Raw genomic sequence first — 16,529 nt, forward strand, 5'->3', positions numbered from 1 at the left:
TTGCATATCTTCAACATGAATTATTAAAAAAAAAAAAAAACATATAACTAATAAGGGTAATATTATAAATCGATTATATGTTATAATACAGCCTATTAACTTTGACTGCGGATGAATTGAAAAACACATTCATATATCAAGACAAGATGATAAGGCTTAAGATTGTGAAAGGATAATCTTGTTGCGTTTGCAAGAGGTCAGAGGTTATGGTTTATACTTATAGATACAGAGCAGGGGTTAGGATTTAGCATGTATATAAATAGAGTTGGTTTTATGAATACCTATATAATGGTAGGTGGTTATGAGGGATCCCAGTAGAAATGGCATGCCCATTATGAGAACTCAGTAAAGAAAAGGAATTAGGAAATGTGTATAGGCCGATGCTATGTCCCTTGGGCTTTGAGTTTGAATTGAGCGTCACTGTGGCAAAGCTGGACAGCAGATTGAGAACTTTATATGTGGCCAACTGTACCGTATATATCTCGTACCTGTAATGCTAATTACCACCCATTCAAAAATCAGTGACAGCCTCCACAATCTCAGGGCGGCATACATAGCTTTAAAATAATTTGACAGTGCAAGCATAGAGTAACTGAGATAAGTACCATACCATTTAAAATAAGAGAGACTGGCCTCACATTTCCATGTGATTAATTGGAGTTTGTTATGACTTTGCAGCCATCATCAGCTCAGTTAAAAATGTTATGAGTAAGGCTTGTGCAGTCTTTCTAGGCAGATCTGATTACTCTTCCACCCATATATCAAATCAAAAAATTAATAATTTGCGAGCGACAGTAGACTCGCTTGCAAATTAAAACTTTTTAGCCAATGAATTACTTGTGCTTTGCACTATGGCAACATAACAAATTGGTAGTGGTTTCTCAATGTTTCTTTGTGCTACTCTTTGGCCCGGTTCTGGTAAGCCGACGAAACAGGAGCACCGAAAATCATAAAGCGGACCTTAAAAAACATAAATGCCTGAAAGGTCAGTTCAGTAAAGGTTTTCATGGATGTCATCCATATTTGATGTTCTTATCTCATACATTAACCTTCAGTCCCAGTGTGTTATTAATGAGGACGGGGGGGACATAGTGAGTCAGGGTTTTCATCTCTGACACCTTGGGATGAGCTCTTCTTGTCATACAGGACTGTATTTCAGTCATGCCTCTAGGTCGCTGTGATAACATTCAAAGGAGACAATCTTTTCTCTTTTATAGTGAGTGTGTTCCATTATCACATGGGGGCAGGAGGCAGTGTCATGCAGAGGTCAGGGCGTTTGACTCCCAGCCAGTGGGGTTATGGGTTTAATCCCCATGCATGCAGTTTATACCTGGAGGGAGTCATCCTTGAACCAGATGCCTAGGCCCTAGTTGTTCATTAAAAAAATGTAGGGTTTCTCATTGAGTATATTGTGTAAACATCTTTGGGAATAGGTATTTTGATAAAAAAAAAATGATGTGTTTAAAAAAAAAAAATTGAAGACCTGGCCATCAAGTCATGATCAAAATACTTTCAAGAAAGGTAGTGGCAGATCATTTTATATGCCTGCTTAAAGCCTGGGTGAGCACATCAAAAATAATACTGGTCAATACCAGTATTCAAGATTGGAACAATACATACCCAGACTTTACCAAACCCTTTTTTAATTGTGGTTAATGTTGGGTCATTATGTGTCCCAAATTAACCATGATGTTCCTCACTACACTAAAACAGCATTTCTGATAATAGTAGCAATGCTGACCTTCTGCGCATGTGTAGGGCGTGCAACAAGACCAATGTACCTCTATAGAAAATTACACTTCAGTCCACATGAAAGTCAGAAATGAAGGATAAGATGGCATGGCTTTGAGGCTTTACAAATAGTAGTACATCTTTATTAATATATTTTCATAAAACAATTTAAGACTGTATCAAAAACTCAGTATAAACATTAGATTTTAAACCATTTTTTCTTATGTGGTAAGATATGAAACGTACATTATTCACGTATACATTACTGCCTTTTACTCCTTTCCCCATCATATTCTCAACATGATGCAATGTTTTCTCCAGCAAGTAAATATTTTCATTATCTCCACAAACTAAAAAGTAATTTTCATTTTTTTTTAATGATTGTGTGATCATAAATCTAGAGACAGACGATTAAAAAATAGAACGATTCTCCCTGGCCCCATCCCATTCCCCGACTGATACTGGAAAAAAAAACACTAACATTATGCAGTCTTCCAATTTCACAAGCAAACCATTATGTACATACACTTGTCCCTGTGCCTCAGCGGACACTGATAACACAGCCCACTGAACACACAGTACCGCGGATAGAGGCAGAGCAGTCGTTATACAGCACTGAATGCCCCTCCCCAGAACACACACGTACACAGATCCCATTGGATGTCGACACTGAAGATCCGCCTCTTCCTGGTTGTTGCAGGGTTCCTCTGCGCCATTCATTTTAAGCACCTCAGTGGCCCTTTGTTAAGTGTTAACAACACAATGTTTGTACTGAAAATGGCAATGTCGAAACCCATCCTCCAGTATCCCAGGCAGGCCAAGTGGCAAGTACAAAATCAAATGTCATCATTTATTATGCAACTTAAATTAGGCTACATCTGTAGACATGATCAATTTAATGCTTTATTTTTTACTGTGTAACAAGTATTATCAGTCATGGTTGGTGTTAAAAACAAAAACAGAACAAAATGGTCCTTAGTGCACCTCTAGTTACAATGTTCATTGCTTCAAGACACAAAGTGCGAGACTTAGCAAGATTTTGCAGATTTGCAAGGTTTGCGGGTGTTATGGTCAAGAGGGAGCAAAGCCTTGAAGTCAACAAGTTAAGATCAAATATTAAAAATCAAAATGTAAAAATGTAAATAAAATGTAATCATGCTTTGAATTTGGTATATTAGATTTCCCCCTTTGGAAAATAACTGCTGCAAACTCTTAGTAAACCTGGCCTTAAAAACAGGTAAGGATGATACTGAATTTGTATAAAGATTTCCATTTCCAAGTCTGTTGTCATTGTGACATTTTCTCCAAACACCTCTAGGTTGCAGTCTTTCTTGGTTTATTATTTTCTATACAATAGAAACAGTACACCAGAGATTAAATTGACTCTTGTTGGCAAAAAATAAGAAAGAAAGAAAAAGGAAATTGGTAGCAGAACTGAAGAATGACAAAAAGACTGCTGGGATAACCGTTTTCCTTTTCAATTTGTCCTTGGTCAGCAGCATTCAAGAAAATCAGTCTTTATCCAAGATGTTCACATATATGGGCATGGTTGCCTGCTCCTACAAAGTCAAAGCAATCTCATTTGAGCACATGTTAAAATTACTTTTGTGAGAGTTTCCGTACAAATAAGCAATCCCCAAGTTGCTCCTGCATCCTAAACCGCGATCCCCAGTGAGTGTTAGGGGGGCACGTAGGGGGGTGGAGACCTATATGCGGTCATGTTCTTGGGTCGAGAACCTTTGCCCTCGATGGGGACGGTAAAGGGAGGAGGGGGCTGGTAGGGCGGGGCGTTGGGATCCTCGTCCTGGTAGATGGAGTACTCCTCCAGCAGGTCCTGGTGGAGCAGGGTGCTGTGGGGGCCCGCCATGTTGGGGTACTCCGGGGGAGGGAGGGGGGGCTTTTCCTCTTGGAGGATCAGGGGAATGCTGGAGGACGGGGGCGACTTGGAGTCATCCAATTCATCTGCAAAAATGATGGGGACCCCCTTCTTGATGAACGTGGCCTGCTCCTCGATGGTCATCTTCCCCTTGCGCTTCTTGCGGTAACACACCATGGCGATGACCCCGGCGATCAGCAGCAGGGCGGCCACCACCACGGCGGGGATGACGGTGTGGAGGTAGACGTCGTCGCTGCTCCTGCGGCCCGGGCCCGAGGCGTCTGTGGGCGTGGGGGCAACGGGCGCCGGCAACTCACCCGGAGGCACAAACGTGTAGCTCTGACATTTATTAGTGCCGCGGATTGAGATGTTAATGGGCTTGAATTCTGGCTCCATGGCTTTAATGAAGGGCAGTTTGGGCTTGCCCTGGGGATCGGAGATCTTGTTGCTCAGGACAGTGATCTGGTCCTTCGGACAAGGGCTTTGCTGGAGACTGTTATTAGTCCATTCGACCACGATGGACCCCTTGGTGATGCTTCTCAAGGTCACGGTGCTGCTGTTGCGGTCCCCGAAAGCGTAGGCCAATTTCTTTGTCAGGAGAATCTTCCTCTGCACGTCGTCGTTAAGGGATTTCGGGTCGCCGTGAAAACGCGCCGAAAACACCACGGAGGGTTTGTCATTCGCTGTCCAACGGTTGACGTGGACCTCGAAGGCGTCCATGATGCTCTCGCCACCCTTATCGGTCGCGAGCATGAAGTACTCGTGGGTGCCCTCGTGCTCAGACTCCGGCAGGCCGTACAGCAGCTGGATGGTTCTGTTGAACTGGATCCAAGAGGACTCAGTGACCGCTTCGTTGGGGGTCTTCTTCAAACTCAGACGCAGTTTATCGGTGGTGCCGTCTTCTCGGTCGTAGAACGTGTCAGGCGGAATCTTGACCTCAAAGTACGTTCCGACCCAGGCGTTCACCTCGTCGATGGGGTTGTGGATCGTCGGCCTTTGGTTTTCCTCTGGAACAACAGACACGACGGTGGGACGTCTGGGGGGCTTCGGTATCGTGGGTTTAGGCTCTCTTGGAGCTGGGCTGGTGGTTTTGGGTTTCTTGGGTTTCTTGGTTGCGACGGGTCGAGGCTTTTTGGTGGTGCTCGGTGGGGTCGGTATCGCAGTGGCTTCGATAATTGTAGGTCTGGTCATAGTGGGCTGGATGGGCATGGAGCTGGTGGTTCCTATTACTCTGGTGGGTTGAGGAGGGCCCAACACGGGTGTGTGGGCGATCTGATCTCGGAGCCTATTGGTTGGCTTCACTGGAAGAGGCAAAGGGCCACGGACAGGTGGAGCGGAAATCTCTGTTGCTGGGGCAATGGATGGCGAGGTAGGGGTGGGAACCACACGAACGGGGGGCTCCGGTTGAGTGGTGGGGGGGAGCAAGGAGGGCAGCGGAGTGGGTGTGTTGTGCAACTGCCTTCTGACCCGTCTCACTCCATTGGGCTTTTTGTTGACAATGTGCCAACCGACGACTGGATATCCTAGCTTAGCCGACATGCTTCCGTCCTTGGCTGGAGACTGGACACTGTTGATGTTTGGAATGCTGCTCTGGTCAAGCGCACAACCAAGTTTCCATGACAACAAGGCCCCATTCTCCACCACCTTCTTCGCGTTTCCCGGACCGGCCATGAAAGCGGACATGTCAAAAAGGCGGTTGTTCACCACGGGGACAGCCCACATGTGCTCCAGGGGCACATGAGAGAACTCCCTCATTACGTCCATCAGCGCCACCCTCTCTTTAGCGGCCATCTTTGTCAGATCGGCATCAAGGATGACGGTGAGGACGGTGACATGCTCCTCTGTGCCGCAGGTGAAGGGCTGGAGGCCGCTGATATCAGACTGAAGCGTGAGCAGGGCCGGTTCCGCGTCGGTCCGCTCCTCTGGGAACACTTCGATAGAAAAGACGGCGCTGGGAGGCGCCACCTGGCCTGGAACCTTGGCATTCAGCTCCCCTCCAGTGACTGCAATGTGGTGAACACCTTTGTCTTGCTCCAGAGCCATACCAGACAGGACGCAGCGCTCCGTGTCCCAGTGTAGCCAGGACGCTAAGGTCTCCTTCCCCATGGCAGTGAGCTGCAGCAGATAAAGCAGAGCACAGGCATATTCTAGTTGATGCTGATTAAAAACTTTAAATATCTACAATGCACTGCTTTTTTCTTTTAATTCTTGCTGACAGTAGCTGATCATATAAATAGGAAGGAGGCCATAATAATACCAATAATATAAAAGTCAGCATTTAGGTGAAATTTAGGTAGCGAGATATTTAACACATAAAAACTGGTTAAAACAAGTTGAATGGACCTCAAATAAATAGAGTAAGTTAAAAAAAGATGCACAGAAAAAAGAAAAGACTGCAGACATGTATTAATCCACTAATTATTAAATGTGTCTGGCACTGCTATAAGCCTGGCAGTGACATGAGCATTACCGTTTCCATGACATGATGGTCGACAGTGCTATTGTAAATTGGCAAGTGCATAAAAATAAGCCTATTGCAATTATTAAGTCAGTAAACTCATAATTTCTGCAGTAATACATCACTCCTCCAAATCTATACATATAGTCAAATGTATTATTGTATACTGATGTACTCTATATCGCATTAAGGAACAGGTAAAGGGAACCATTGCACTTGCCTATAGTACGTTTTAACAAATGCTTAAAAGAACAAATGACGTGATCTAAAGCAGCAGCAAAAGGTCACGCTGAATAGCCACTAAGCAAACCATTTGTTTGGTTGGTTTAGAATATAATCTATACACGCAGTCAGAATCAAATTCCATTTAGATACACTACAATAGAAGTTGGTATAGTTGTGATTTGGGGCATTGAGTTTGGTTAACACAAGAAACCGATGAAAGACCATGCTGTAAAATGGCATTTTAAATACACACTGAGTGATGAGTCAGATAAATTAGGTAACATGATAAGCATAAGGACTTCAAAACGTCATTGATATATTATGATAAGCTTATGAATTCCGGGTAATCCAACTGAGGTTCATTACAATAAAAAATGTAGCCATTAAAAAGTTAATGCATTCAATCATCATGATGTCCCAACAACACCACTCAAAGACAAACAACAATATTTAATGGTACTACTTCACATCTGTTTTTAAAGTATCTCTGTGTCGTACACCACCTAGTGAAGGATACTCACATGGATGTTACAGCTCCCATTGGCAGGCCTCGGTGGTACCCTAATCTGAAACACCTGGCCCACGACCGCCGAGGAGTCATGGAGGCCAACGTGCAGTCCCTCCGTCACTGCCGCAGGTCCTTGGACGGGCGGCGGCTGTGCCTTGGCAACCTCAGCCAAAGTGGCCTGAAACTCGGACAGTGCAAAAGACTGCATGGACGCCTCCAGCTCCACGGACATCATTTCAACCACCGTGTCCTGCTGGGCCCCTGGCAGCGTGCCCTGGGCGAGGGCCACTAGAAGGCCCATTATCAGAGGGATAGTCCTGCCTGGGGGAAGCTTGCTCCTCCTGGAAATCCCACAGCTCAGGTCCTTGCGTCTGTAGTGCATAGTTAGGGGTAGTCCTGCTCTCAACCAGATGTCCGAGAACAACTGGAGAGGCAACATGCACTGGCGGCGAGCGGGATGTGGGTCAGAACCTCCGTAACCGGGCTCAGCTCAGAAACACAGCCTTTGTGTTCTTCTGTGCTCCGTTTTGATCCATGAAGAGGGTTCCACGGCAGGGTTGTCAAGCATCAGCTGTAGGATGAAGGAAAGAGTCAGATTGAAATGGATTTCCAATGATGTATGGGCAAACCTACTTTAGATTACGTAGAACATCATAATGGACATACTGTGTTCACCTTTTTTTTTTAATTGATTGAATTTGTACTGATGGTTGGGAGATGGCTTGGACCTAAATGTCGACTTTCCCTAATCTGTTACCGATATTCTATTATTGATAGATTAGTGTTAACCAGGCCAAAACAATCAATACCTGTACTCGCCAAAATAAGCATCACTGAGAATGTGGAATATAACATAATGCTTACAACAAAAAGTGAAAGATTTACATTACATACATACACAGCTGATGCCAAAAATATAAAATGCTAATAAAATAGCGTACTTTGTTTACACAAATTAATTACAGTGAAACTGCAAAAGAATGTACTGAGTCAACTAGGGTGACTTAATGAATGAAAGCTATTCAAGTTTACAACCAGTGTCCTTTTGATGATTATCCTTTTAATTTACCACATCACAACTGCACCATTTTGGATTATTTACCAACTATAGCAGAATAGTCACTCTTTCAGAAATAACAAACATTTCAGAGGTTTTTCCTTCATGATGGAGAATACAGGCAGATTCCCCAGTTATTTCCCTCCCAAATTGAAGGGTTGCAATGTATGACTCTCGTGAGATGGCAGGAGCGTCAAAGGTCATTTGTCTTGGTTTGAGTTTTAATTAGGTGCCCTGAGGGTGGGAATTAGGAGTCTTAATTGTGCTGACCCAGCCAACCCCAATCCTGTAGCACTGAGAGACAGGCAGAGCAAGGACGGCAAATCGCCTGGAATTCTAATGCCTATGCCATGACGTCAGCTCAAAGAATAATAACAATGCAGTGACTGAAAAAACACCAATCCAGTTCCTCATATGCCATCTACTTTCCCTAAATAAAGGAAGCAAGGGCATTCACAAGCATCACATGAAGCTTGGTCTGCTGCCCTAACCTCAGATGTTTGGAAAATGTTAACTAATGGCATGTAGACGAAAAGGTTCTTATAACCAAGTTTGTCTTTTTGGTTGAAAAACAAAAAACACTTATAAGCTTGTCTAAATTGCCATGTTGTGGCCTAAAGTTTGTTCTTCCCTGACAAAAGGTTAACCAGAATATAAAGGTAATTCAATAAATGGAACAACATAGACGTTCTACGTCTACACGTGGGACTTTTCAGCTGTGGAGCACCTTTGACAAATAGCACGTGTAGCAAAGCTGGTTAGCCATCAACAGTAAATCTGTACAATTGGCGATAAGGTATCTGTAATTACTTACAGTTACTGTTTGATCCGAAATCAGATCTCTTCTTCATCTCCTAGGCATACTCCGCTAACTGATTGTTATCTCTTAGTGCGATTACGTTATACAATATATAATAATGAATGAGAAAGGGGGCCGTCAGGGTCCACAGCGAGTATCGCCGCACAGTAAATGTTTGGGGCTAGATAAAAGGTGACGGACTGTGTACAAAATGTGTTATGAATTAAGCAAATGGACACTTTTTCTTCACTTTGACGATGTGCGCACTACACTGCCATCACACTCTGCCTTTTCCAGGATGTACATGGACATCATAGAGCCAACAGTGTTGCATCAAACGTTGTAATTTGTGTAATTTCTTCACTCCTTACAGATCTTATCTTTGTTTGATACCGTTGGCGTTTATATCAATACATTTTAGGTGCAGATAATCCAAAGTAATTCAGAAGCAGAAAATGTTAACATTCTGTGGACAGCTGCCTAAATGGACCATTATATACACACAACCCTCTTCTAACGCAGAGGATTTTGAATGCCAACCAATGCACAAGCACATTTCTAAAGTCATCTCTCTGACACAAGGCCAAGCAAGCACAATGGAAGGCCTGCATCTATGTAATATTCCAGGTGAATAAGTAGAAAACAATAAGACAAACGCAAATCACTCACCTTTCATATGCATTTAAATGTATAACACAAAACTGAGTGGGAGACGGAGAGATTTTGCCATGTGTGCATACTCTCCATCGTCCAATGACATAACTTCTGAGAACACGTTCCAAACAGGCACACAATCAAAACAAAGCACTTGAACCTATTTGGGGTCAAACTAGGTTAAGAAAACTGAAAAATATACGTCAACAGGCATACGTCAAGGTGAAATGACACCAAAAGGAACACTCAAACAAAAGCCTGTGACAAACAACGAAGTTATCTATTCCTGGAAGGTCAAACAAGAGCAGTACTAGACCTACTCCTCCCTGTTTTGACTTGAATCAATAGGCTATGATCGGAAAGGGTACATCTGCTGTAAAGTGATCATGTCTTGTCTTGATATAATTTTGAAATAAGTCAGCTTTAAAACAGTTTTCAGAACAGTAACAGAAATAAAGTACGCCTTCAGTATTAGTGAGGTACAGCCATTTGAGCGTACAACACGCAAGACTACAATGGTAAACATTGGGTATATAGAAATTCATATAAAAAGTTAGTTTTGATTATTAAATGTCTTTGGTCTACAGATCTACCAAACACATCGAGGGTCATTTTCGCGCTGTCTAAGGCAGTGTACGGTCCGTTCTGAATTGATCGACTCGGTAGCAATAATCTATGGTTTAACAGTATAAAAGGATCTGTGCACACATCACACTGGCATTGAGGGAGATTGAATTGACGTACCTCATCCAGTAGCCTCTGGATACCGCATGAGCTGAATAACAAATATTTCCACGAATCAAGCTTGCAACCGGAGGTTTTCTTTCATCCCCCCAAAAACACTCGATTTGATTATATAGCCCAAATACTTTGGGGTAAAGGCGGCGGAGTCAGTTTTCCCTAAAACATATTGGGACATACGAGTGCTTGGGTCCAACTATTTGGACGAAATAGCAAACAAGCACAAAAAAAAAAGAAGTTAGTTGGACATATCGACAAGGAACTGCTTTAAACCAGACCGAAGGCAAACTTATCGGCAAATCAATAGATGACATTGTATTCCCAAAAAGCAAAGCGTTTTGCCACCACCACGATTGCTATGTCACAACAATTACCCATCACTAGCCAATATTACAACAGTTAACTGGGGATCCATCGCCCAGCCGAGCCCATGTTATGTTGGACAGGATGACCCCGAGGTTTACAGATAGTGTATTAAAAAAAACAGTATGTATCAGCAGTATCGCTGCAACTGTCAATCGTTTGGACAATTCAATAAATTATCTTAAGGAAGGACTGCAATACGTCTGGATTTCGATAAAAGGCTAAAGATAACTATTTTCCTCGGGCCCAATTCTGCTGCTTCTGTTGCTATGCTCCTCGGCGTCGACGAGGCCTCGCTAGATACAATCCACCGTCACCCAAAATAATACGCCGTCAGAACAAAACACCCCTCGATGTGACACGTTGAATAAATCACCAGTGGTTCTGATTGAAAAGATTTCCTTGCAGAAGGAAGGTGAAACCCAGAGGGAAGGAGCGGCGGTGCGTCGGGCTACACAGGATCATGCACCTGCTCTATTCTAGGCAGCGGACTGTCCTCAACACACTGCCGCCTTGAGCAACACGGCTCTCCGTTCTCCCCACGACCAGATCCGCCCAAAGACACTGTGTCGGTCGAACTGACACACCTGGAATAATAAAACAGGGCAATGACAAATAACACAATGTTTGCCTCTGCGTAATGCTTTTCGCATTGACAGCCAGCCCGTGTATATGAGACGACGAGCTAACGCAGTGAGGAGAGCAGCTAGCGGTGGCATCGAACATGACTGGTGGTGTTGACCTGCCAAGTGGGCGAATAAAATAAACTGAAAGGAAGTTAGTCAACAACACGAACAGAACGAAAGTCGCAGCGTTATCATTTTTGACAGCTTGCATGTGAAGGAAAATTTCGACTTATAAACGAACGAGAAACTGACCTTGCTAGCTAGCTTGCGTTAGCCAACTCGCCCCGTAATGTTTCCTCTCTCCGGTGAAAGCTCCAGCGAGTAGCGCTCAATCCCATTAAACATGCATTCTCCTTTCCACAGCCTACCGAGGTCCAGGCGGGTCATACGTTAGGTGGTCAATAATACTAATCGAACAGCATGTTTCTTCTTCTTTCGACTGAATGAAATGGTATCTTGAGTTGACTGTGGTGTGTGCGTGTGTTTTAATTATTCCAGTAGCTGCCTCTCACCGCCTCTGTCTGCTGGCCTCCTTCCTCACAGGTCTACAGGTTGAGGCTTATCTGGAGAAGGCGCTGGACTCCGCCTCTCGTTGGAAGCATGCAGGTGAAAGGCAAATTGATACAACTTGCATGTGGGAGGGGAACACATACAGCCTACCCTACCCACTGTACTGTATAATAATGTTTTCATTTTTTAACCCATTCACTATGTTGCAATGTTATTTATTTACATTCTTATTTCTCATTCTTTATTCTTATTTGTAGGCTAATATGAGGTCGGCTTACATGTTATTCTCATATTTTCTAGCTCATACGTATGGGCGTGTGTTTACATTCAAAACAGTTTTTAATAATATTCAAATTTACTACTATCTCCTGTTCATAAAGATATCACATACTGTGCACCAGCTACATTCTGTGCCCGATTTTCCTAATGGGTTAACCACATATTGGACTGAATATAATCTTGGTAAAGATAAAACGACTGTCCACTGTGGGCCGACTGTGCTCCCATGGCTTTACTAAGTGGATGTTCACACTTGGTATATAAAATATGTCTCAGGTGGCATTTTCAACCTGACAATAAAAAATACAAATGTGCCATTATGATACATTCACATTGTATCAAAATATGATGATAATAAACACATTCAGAGTTGAATATGAACACATCAGTCAGTACAGTTGAATTTATCTATATTTATTCTGGATGCATGATCATTTGTACTCAACTCTTGGCAAATATATGTTTAAATACTGACCATCCCCCATTTTAATATAATTGATTGTATTGCATTGGCATATGCTTTTAAACAGGGCGGAACCATTAGGATTGACATTTAAAGGGGTAAAGCACAGGTAAGACAGGGAGACACATTTCCCGGAACTATGACTGCAAAATACTATGTCAGGCAAAAACAACAATTGAAAAATATCTAGCATTTTTCTTTACTGCTATTCACTACAATACCATTCATTTGAAACAAATTACAATATTGATGTCACTGATGTTGCAATTGCACTGAGTAGGCCTTGATAGGACCCTCAAATGCCCTTTCCCAGGAGACAGTGTTATATGTATCTCGGACCATAACAGAGAGTCCTGAGCTACAAAATATTGCAGAACAAAACGAGCCAAGCCAGGTGACAGATTTCAAAAACTCTTTCTGTCGATGAATCCACAGTAGTGGTTGACCAGATACATATTCAAACTGTGTATTTTGTGTTGCCGTTTTACTATTCCGTTTCTGTCTGCCAGACATAGCTATTATTGCACAGCTTGTTTTTTCGTTATCACTGTTGCACACATAAAAATACCTTCAGGTCTAGCGGATCCTTGTATTACCTCACGCAGGGGCTTTCCATTTGGTTTCACACATCAATCTGTCTTCTGATCAGCACAGAGTGTTAAAGGGAACGGATTAGGAATCAGCTGACCCGCCACATTTTCTTCCAAGTGACTTATTAGAAGGGCTAGGAGGAATGGACCATTGAACTGTTGTGTCTGGAGGGACCGATGGGTAGGGAACTGAGGGGTAGCAGGGGGCAACAGACTCCAAACTCCTCCACACTTCCAGTTGGCAGATCAAAACAGACAAGACTTCTCGGTTTGAATCAATTAACCTTTCTGCCACGTATGTTGATGTAGCAATCTCTTGTTCAACTCTTCAGAATGTTTTCCCTATCTCCTAAACCTAAGTCTATACTCCATGTCTGGGTCTGTGTGCTTTTGATGTGTCACTAAATGACTCTGCTTTATCAAGACTACTTAGGGATCACATGAGTATGACTCAGTAATCTGTTGTTGCAGAGGGGGTAGCATGTTCGCTTTGTCAAGCTTTAATACCTGAATTAGAAAGGACAGCTCTTTATGCTGTTGCCTGCTGTGATGATCTAATAGTGAACAGGAAGAAGCTGTTTTAGCCAGAGACACCAAAATGCTGTAGGTGGTTGTGCCCAGCCCGCGGTTATTCTCTCTCAAGCTGAGCACCATAATGATTTCCCAAGGAAATAATTCCTTTTATTTGTTTAAACCGGGATGGATTGATTAAGAGCTCACGTCGGCATTAAACCCAAACTCTTTATGTGGGCAAATACCACGTATACAGATTTTCCCATTCAGTCGGTTTCCAGTCACCTTTGCATTTATCTCTATGTAAATTTACCCTGACCAGGTTCTGCAGAGGCAAGTTAGCTGATAATTCAAATTACACTGCACAATTAATCCAGCATCAGAGACCCCCGAAGGTAATTATGAGGTTGCGATCATTAGCAGCATGTACATAAGAGCGTTAGCTGCAAAGGCTTCATTACAGGGTAAACACAGTGCTCTCTCCCGGAGATCTGTACATTTCCAATCTAGCTGAATGGAGAAAAATCCCCCCTAATGACCTCTGTGACTTGGGCAATCATTTTTGTTATCAGAGACAAACGGGCCTAATGACTGTTGGATACATCAAGAGGAAATCCACCAATGCAGAGACCAGCTGAGGCTGTGACCACTACATGACCTCAGTGACAAATACAAATACAATCCCGTCAAAGTGCTCTGCACTAAAAGGCCCCATGCTTCTAAAGGGGCGTGTAGGTTGGTGTGTAACAACATGCCACATAATACCAAATTCATAGAAAAATGTATATTATATTTAGGGGACAATTTGTTTATTTGTGGAGGGTAGACACTTAAATACACAAATAATTTCCTTCTTGTCTATTGCCAATTTAGACAAATAACATGAACTGTACTTCAAGTTTTCCATCTCAAGATAATACACCAACCAAACATAAAGGAAGGCCTATTAGTCCCATTCAGCGTTGTTGTGGCCTGTGCTTTATCCATACAATCCTTGACATGTTAATTCACTATGATTCCACATGCGCCCTACACAACCAGCATTGTAGCCTACCCTCAGTATAACAAGCGTGTTATTTTGCTCTTTTCCAGTGGTTTTCTCTGTGGTTTGGATAATCATTAACCACGTGTATGCTATTCTTATCCTCTGCTAGGGGGTTTATTAACTAACAAACATGAGTGGACTTATTTGACTCTGCTCCAGCTTTTTACAGGGATGTTCTCACTAGGATGCACGCAGGGACAGACCTGTGCAATTCACTTACGTAGGTAACGCATAACCCTCAATCTCCATCAATGAAGAAAAAAAATACGTTTCTCAATGTAGCTTAGGAGTTCTCATAAAATGTTTCTTGATCCCTCTCTTTTTAAATGGCATCGTTGAGACGCCAGAGTTACTTATCATGGCTGACAGATGATACAGAGTGAAAAGAGCCCTGTCTTTGAAGTCAAGGCGGCCAATGGTGAACGGGAAACACCGAAACAGAAACTCTGAAGGGGAAAGCTATCAATGTTACCTTTGTAAAATCTATGACTACAGTGTGTTATTATGCGTGCAGGTGACTGTAGGTGTGTGCTGTAGGTGCAAAAAACTTGATATCACACAGTAATCTGTATTGTAATCACAAAAATAATATAAAATATCACTGTGTACCTTTTAAAACGTTGAATTATGAGAGAACTACATTGACATAACCTTGGTTCAAATTATATTTGTGTGTGTGTGTGTGTGTGTGTGTGTGTGTGTGTGTGTGTGTGTGTGTGTGTGTGTGTGTGTGTGTGTGTGTGTGTGTGTGTGTGTGTGTGTGTGCGTGTGCGTGTCTGGGAGCTGGCATCTTATTGGAACTCTGTTATTGAATGACTGGCTAAGCCCTGTGCTTCAGCTGGATCGACATGGTTAAAGAATTCAGTCCATCTGGGTCCCAGGTGTGGACTTAACACTACCTAGCAATTTTAGCCCAGGGTGAGCAAAGCTACAAGCCAGATCAAATCCTGTGTCAAGGCTTCAGAATGCATTTCAGCCCCACTGATTACCTGGCCGGTCACATGGTAACCGGGGCTGACCGAGATGGCTCACTAACTGTGGGGAATGCCGCCATGGATGAATTCAGGTGCTACGTGGGAGTGAGTGAGAATCAAATCTAGATATCAGACTGTGCCTTCCATTATCCCATCTGACAATCTGTGGTGGGAAAAAGCGACACAAAAAGAGGCAAAGAAGCGAAGCGGTGTTCTGGCAGCAGGGCCGGGAGACCTCGCAGGCTCTGAGGAGGATGACCATCGTGTTGCCGCTTAGATCTAGTGGCTGCTCCGAGGCTGTCTGTTGGTTGGATTCTGTCACATGGCAGCCATCCATGACACTATGTTGCCTTCAGAGCACAGAACAAGGCGACCATGCCAAAATCCTGCTACTCAAATCCATCAGCACCGTCTCATTTAACAGATAAGAGGCAAACCAACAGGGTGGGCAGGAGACAGACCTAAAGGGACAAAGAACCCTCTTGTCACTTCCCAACCATTTTCTGCATTCCTGGAATTTGTATAAACGTGTGCAGACTAGCCTAGCGGTTCTTTATATCTTGCTGGCACAGACTTAGTGGAAAATAATGCATTAGTACAACATATTGCATTATCTTGCTACCTTTGTGGATTTGTTTATTACAAAATATCAGTTGGTTCCAGAATGTGTCTTAAGGTTGATGCTGTGTTAGATGTAAATGAAATTAAAAATTTGAATTAGTTTCAAGTGATGGATGGAATGATGAATAAAGTGTAATTAAGTGTAAGACCAGTTGTTCAAATGTATATTCTCAAATGTTGTTGAACTTCTACAACTCACTTGCATCAACCTCGACCTGTGTGAAGGCATATAACACCATGCAGAAAGAAGTGCATATACATAGCCTAAAACCTTTATATTCTATCAATACCAATTCACTCTAGGAGAGCACACATTGTGCATAACATTTTGTGTCTCTTTAAAAGCCATGCCATTTGTTGAGACGCCAGAGTTACTTATCATAGCTGACACATGATACGGAGTGAACAGCCCTGTCTTTGAAGTCAAGAGGGACAATGGTGAACACGCAACAGAAACTCTGAAGGGGAAACCTATCAATGTTACCTTTGTAAAACC

At 43.0% G+C, this 16,529-nt stretch overlaps 1 protein-coding gene across 5 annotated transcripts; it reads right to left on the reverse strand.

Moving 5' to 3' along the window:
- Positions 1–1,844: 1,844 nt before the first annotated feature.
- Positions 1,845–13,011, reverse strand: LOC132455868 (dystroglycan 1-like). Of its 5 annotated transcripts, none has more exons than XM_060049917.1 (4): positions 11,291–11,619; positions 10,053–10,245; positions 6,812–7,369; positions 1,845–5,722 (listed from the first exon to the last, which is right to left on the reverse strand). In XM_060049917.1, exons 3-4 carry the CDS (start codon positions 7,235–7,237, stop codon positions 3,410–3,412), a joined length of 2,739 nt encoding a protein of 912 aa, XP_059905900.1. In that variant the 5' UTR covers positions 7,238–7,369; positions 10,053–10,245; positions 11,291–11,619; the 3' UTR covers positions 1,845–3,409. The 5 variants fall into 5 exon arrangements, with proteins under 5 accessions (XP_059905900.1, XP_059905910.1, XP_059905916.1 ...); XM_060049927.1 differs by lacking the exon at positions 11,291–11,619 and adding an exon at positions 10,882–11,250; XM_060049933.1 differs by lacking the exons at positions 10,053–10,245; positions 11,291–11,619 and adding an exon at positions 12,887–13,011.
- Between the last annotated feature and the right edge of the window lie 3,518 nt (positions 13,012–16,529).

The sequence above is a fragment of the Gadus macrocephalus genome, chromosome 1 (genome assembly GCF_031168955.1).
Source record: "Gadus macrocephalus chromosome 1, ASM3116895v1".
NCBI classification, from domain to species: domain Eukaryota; kingdom Metazoa; phylum Chordata; class Actinopteri; order Gadiformes; family Gadidae; genus Gadus; species Gadus macrocephalus.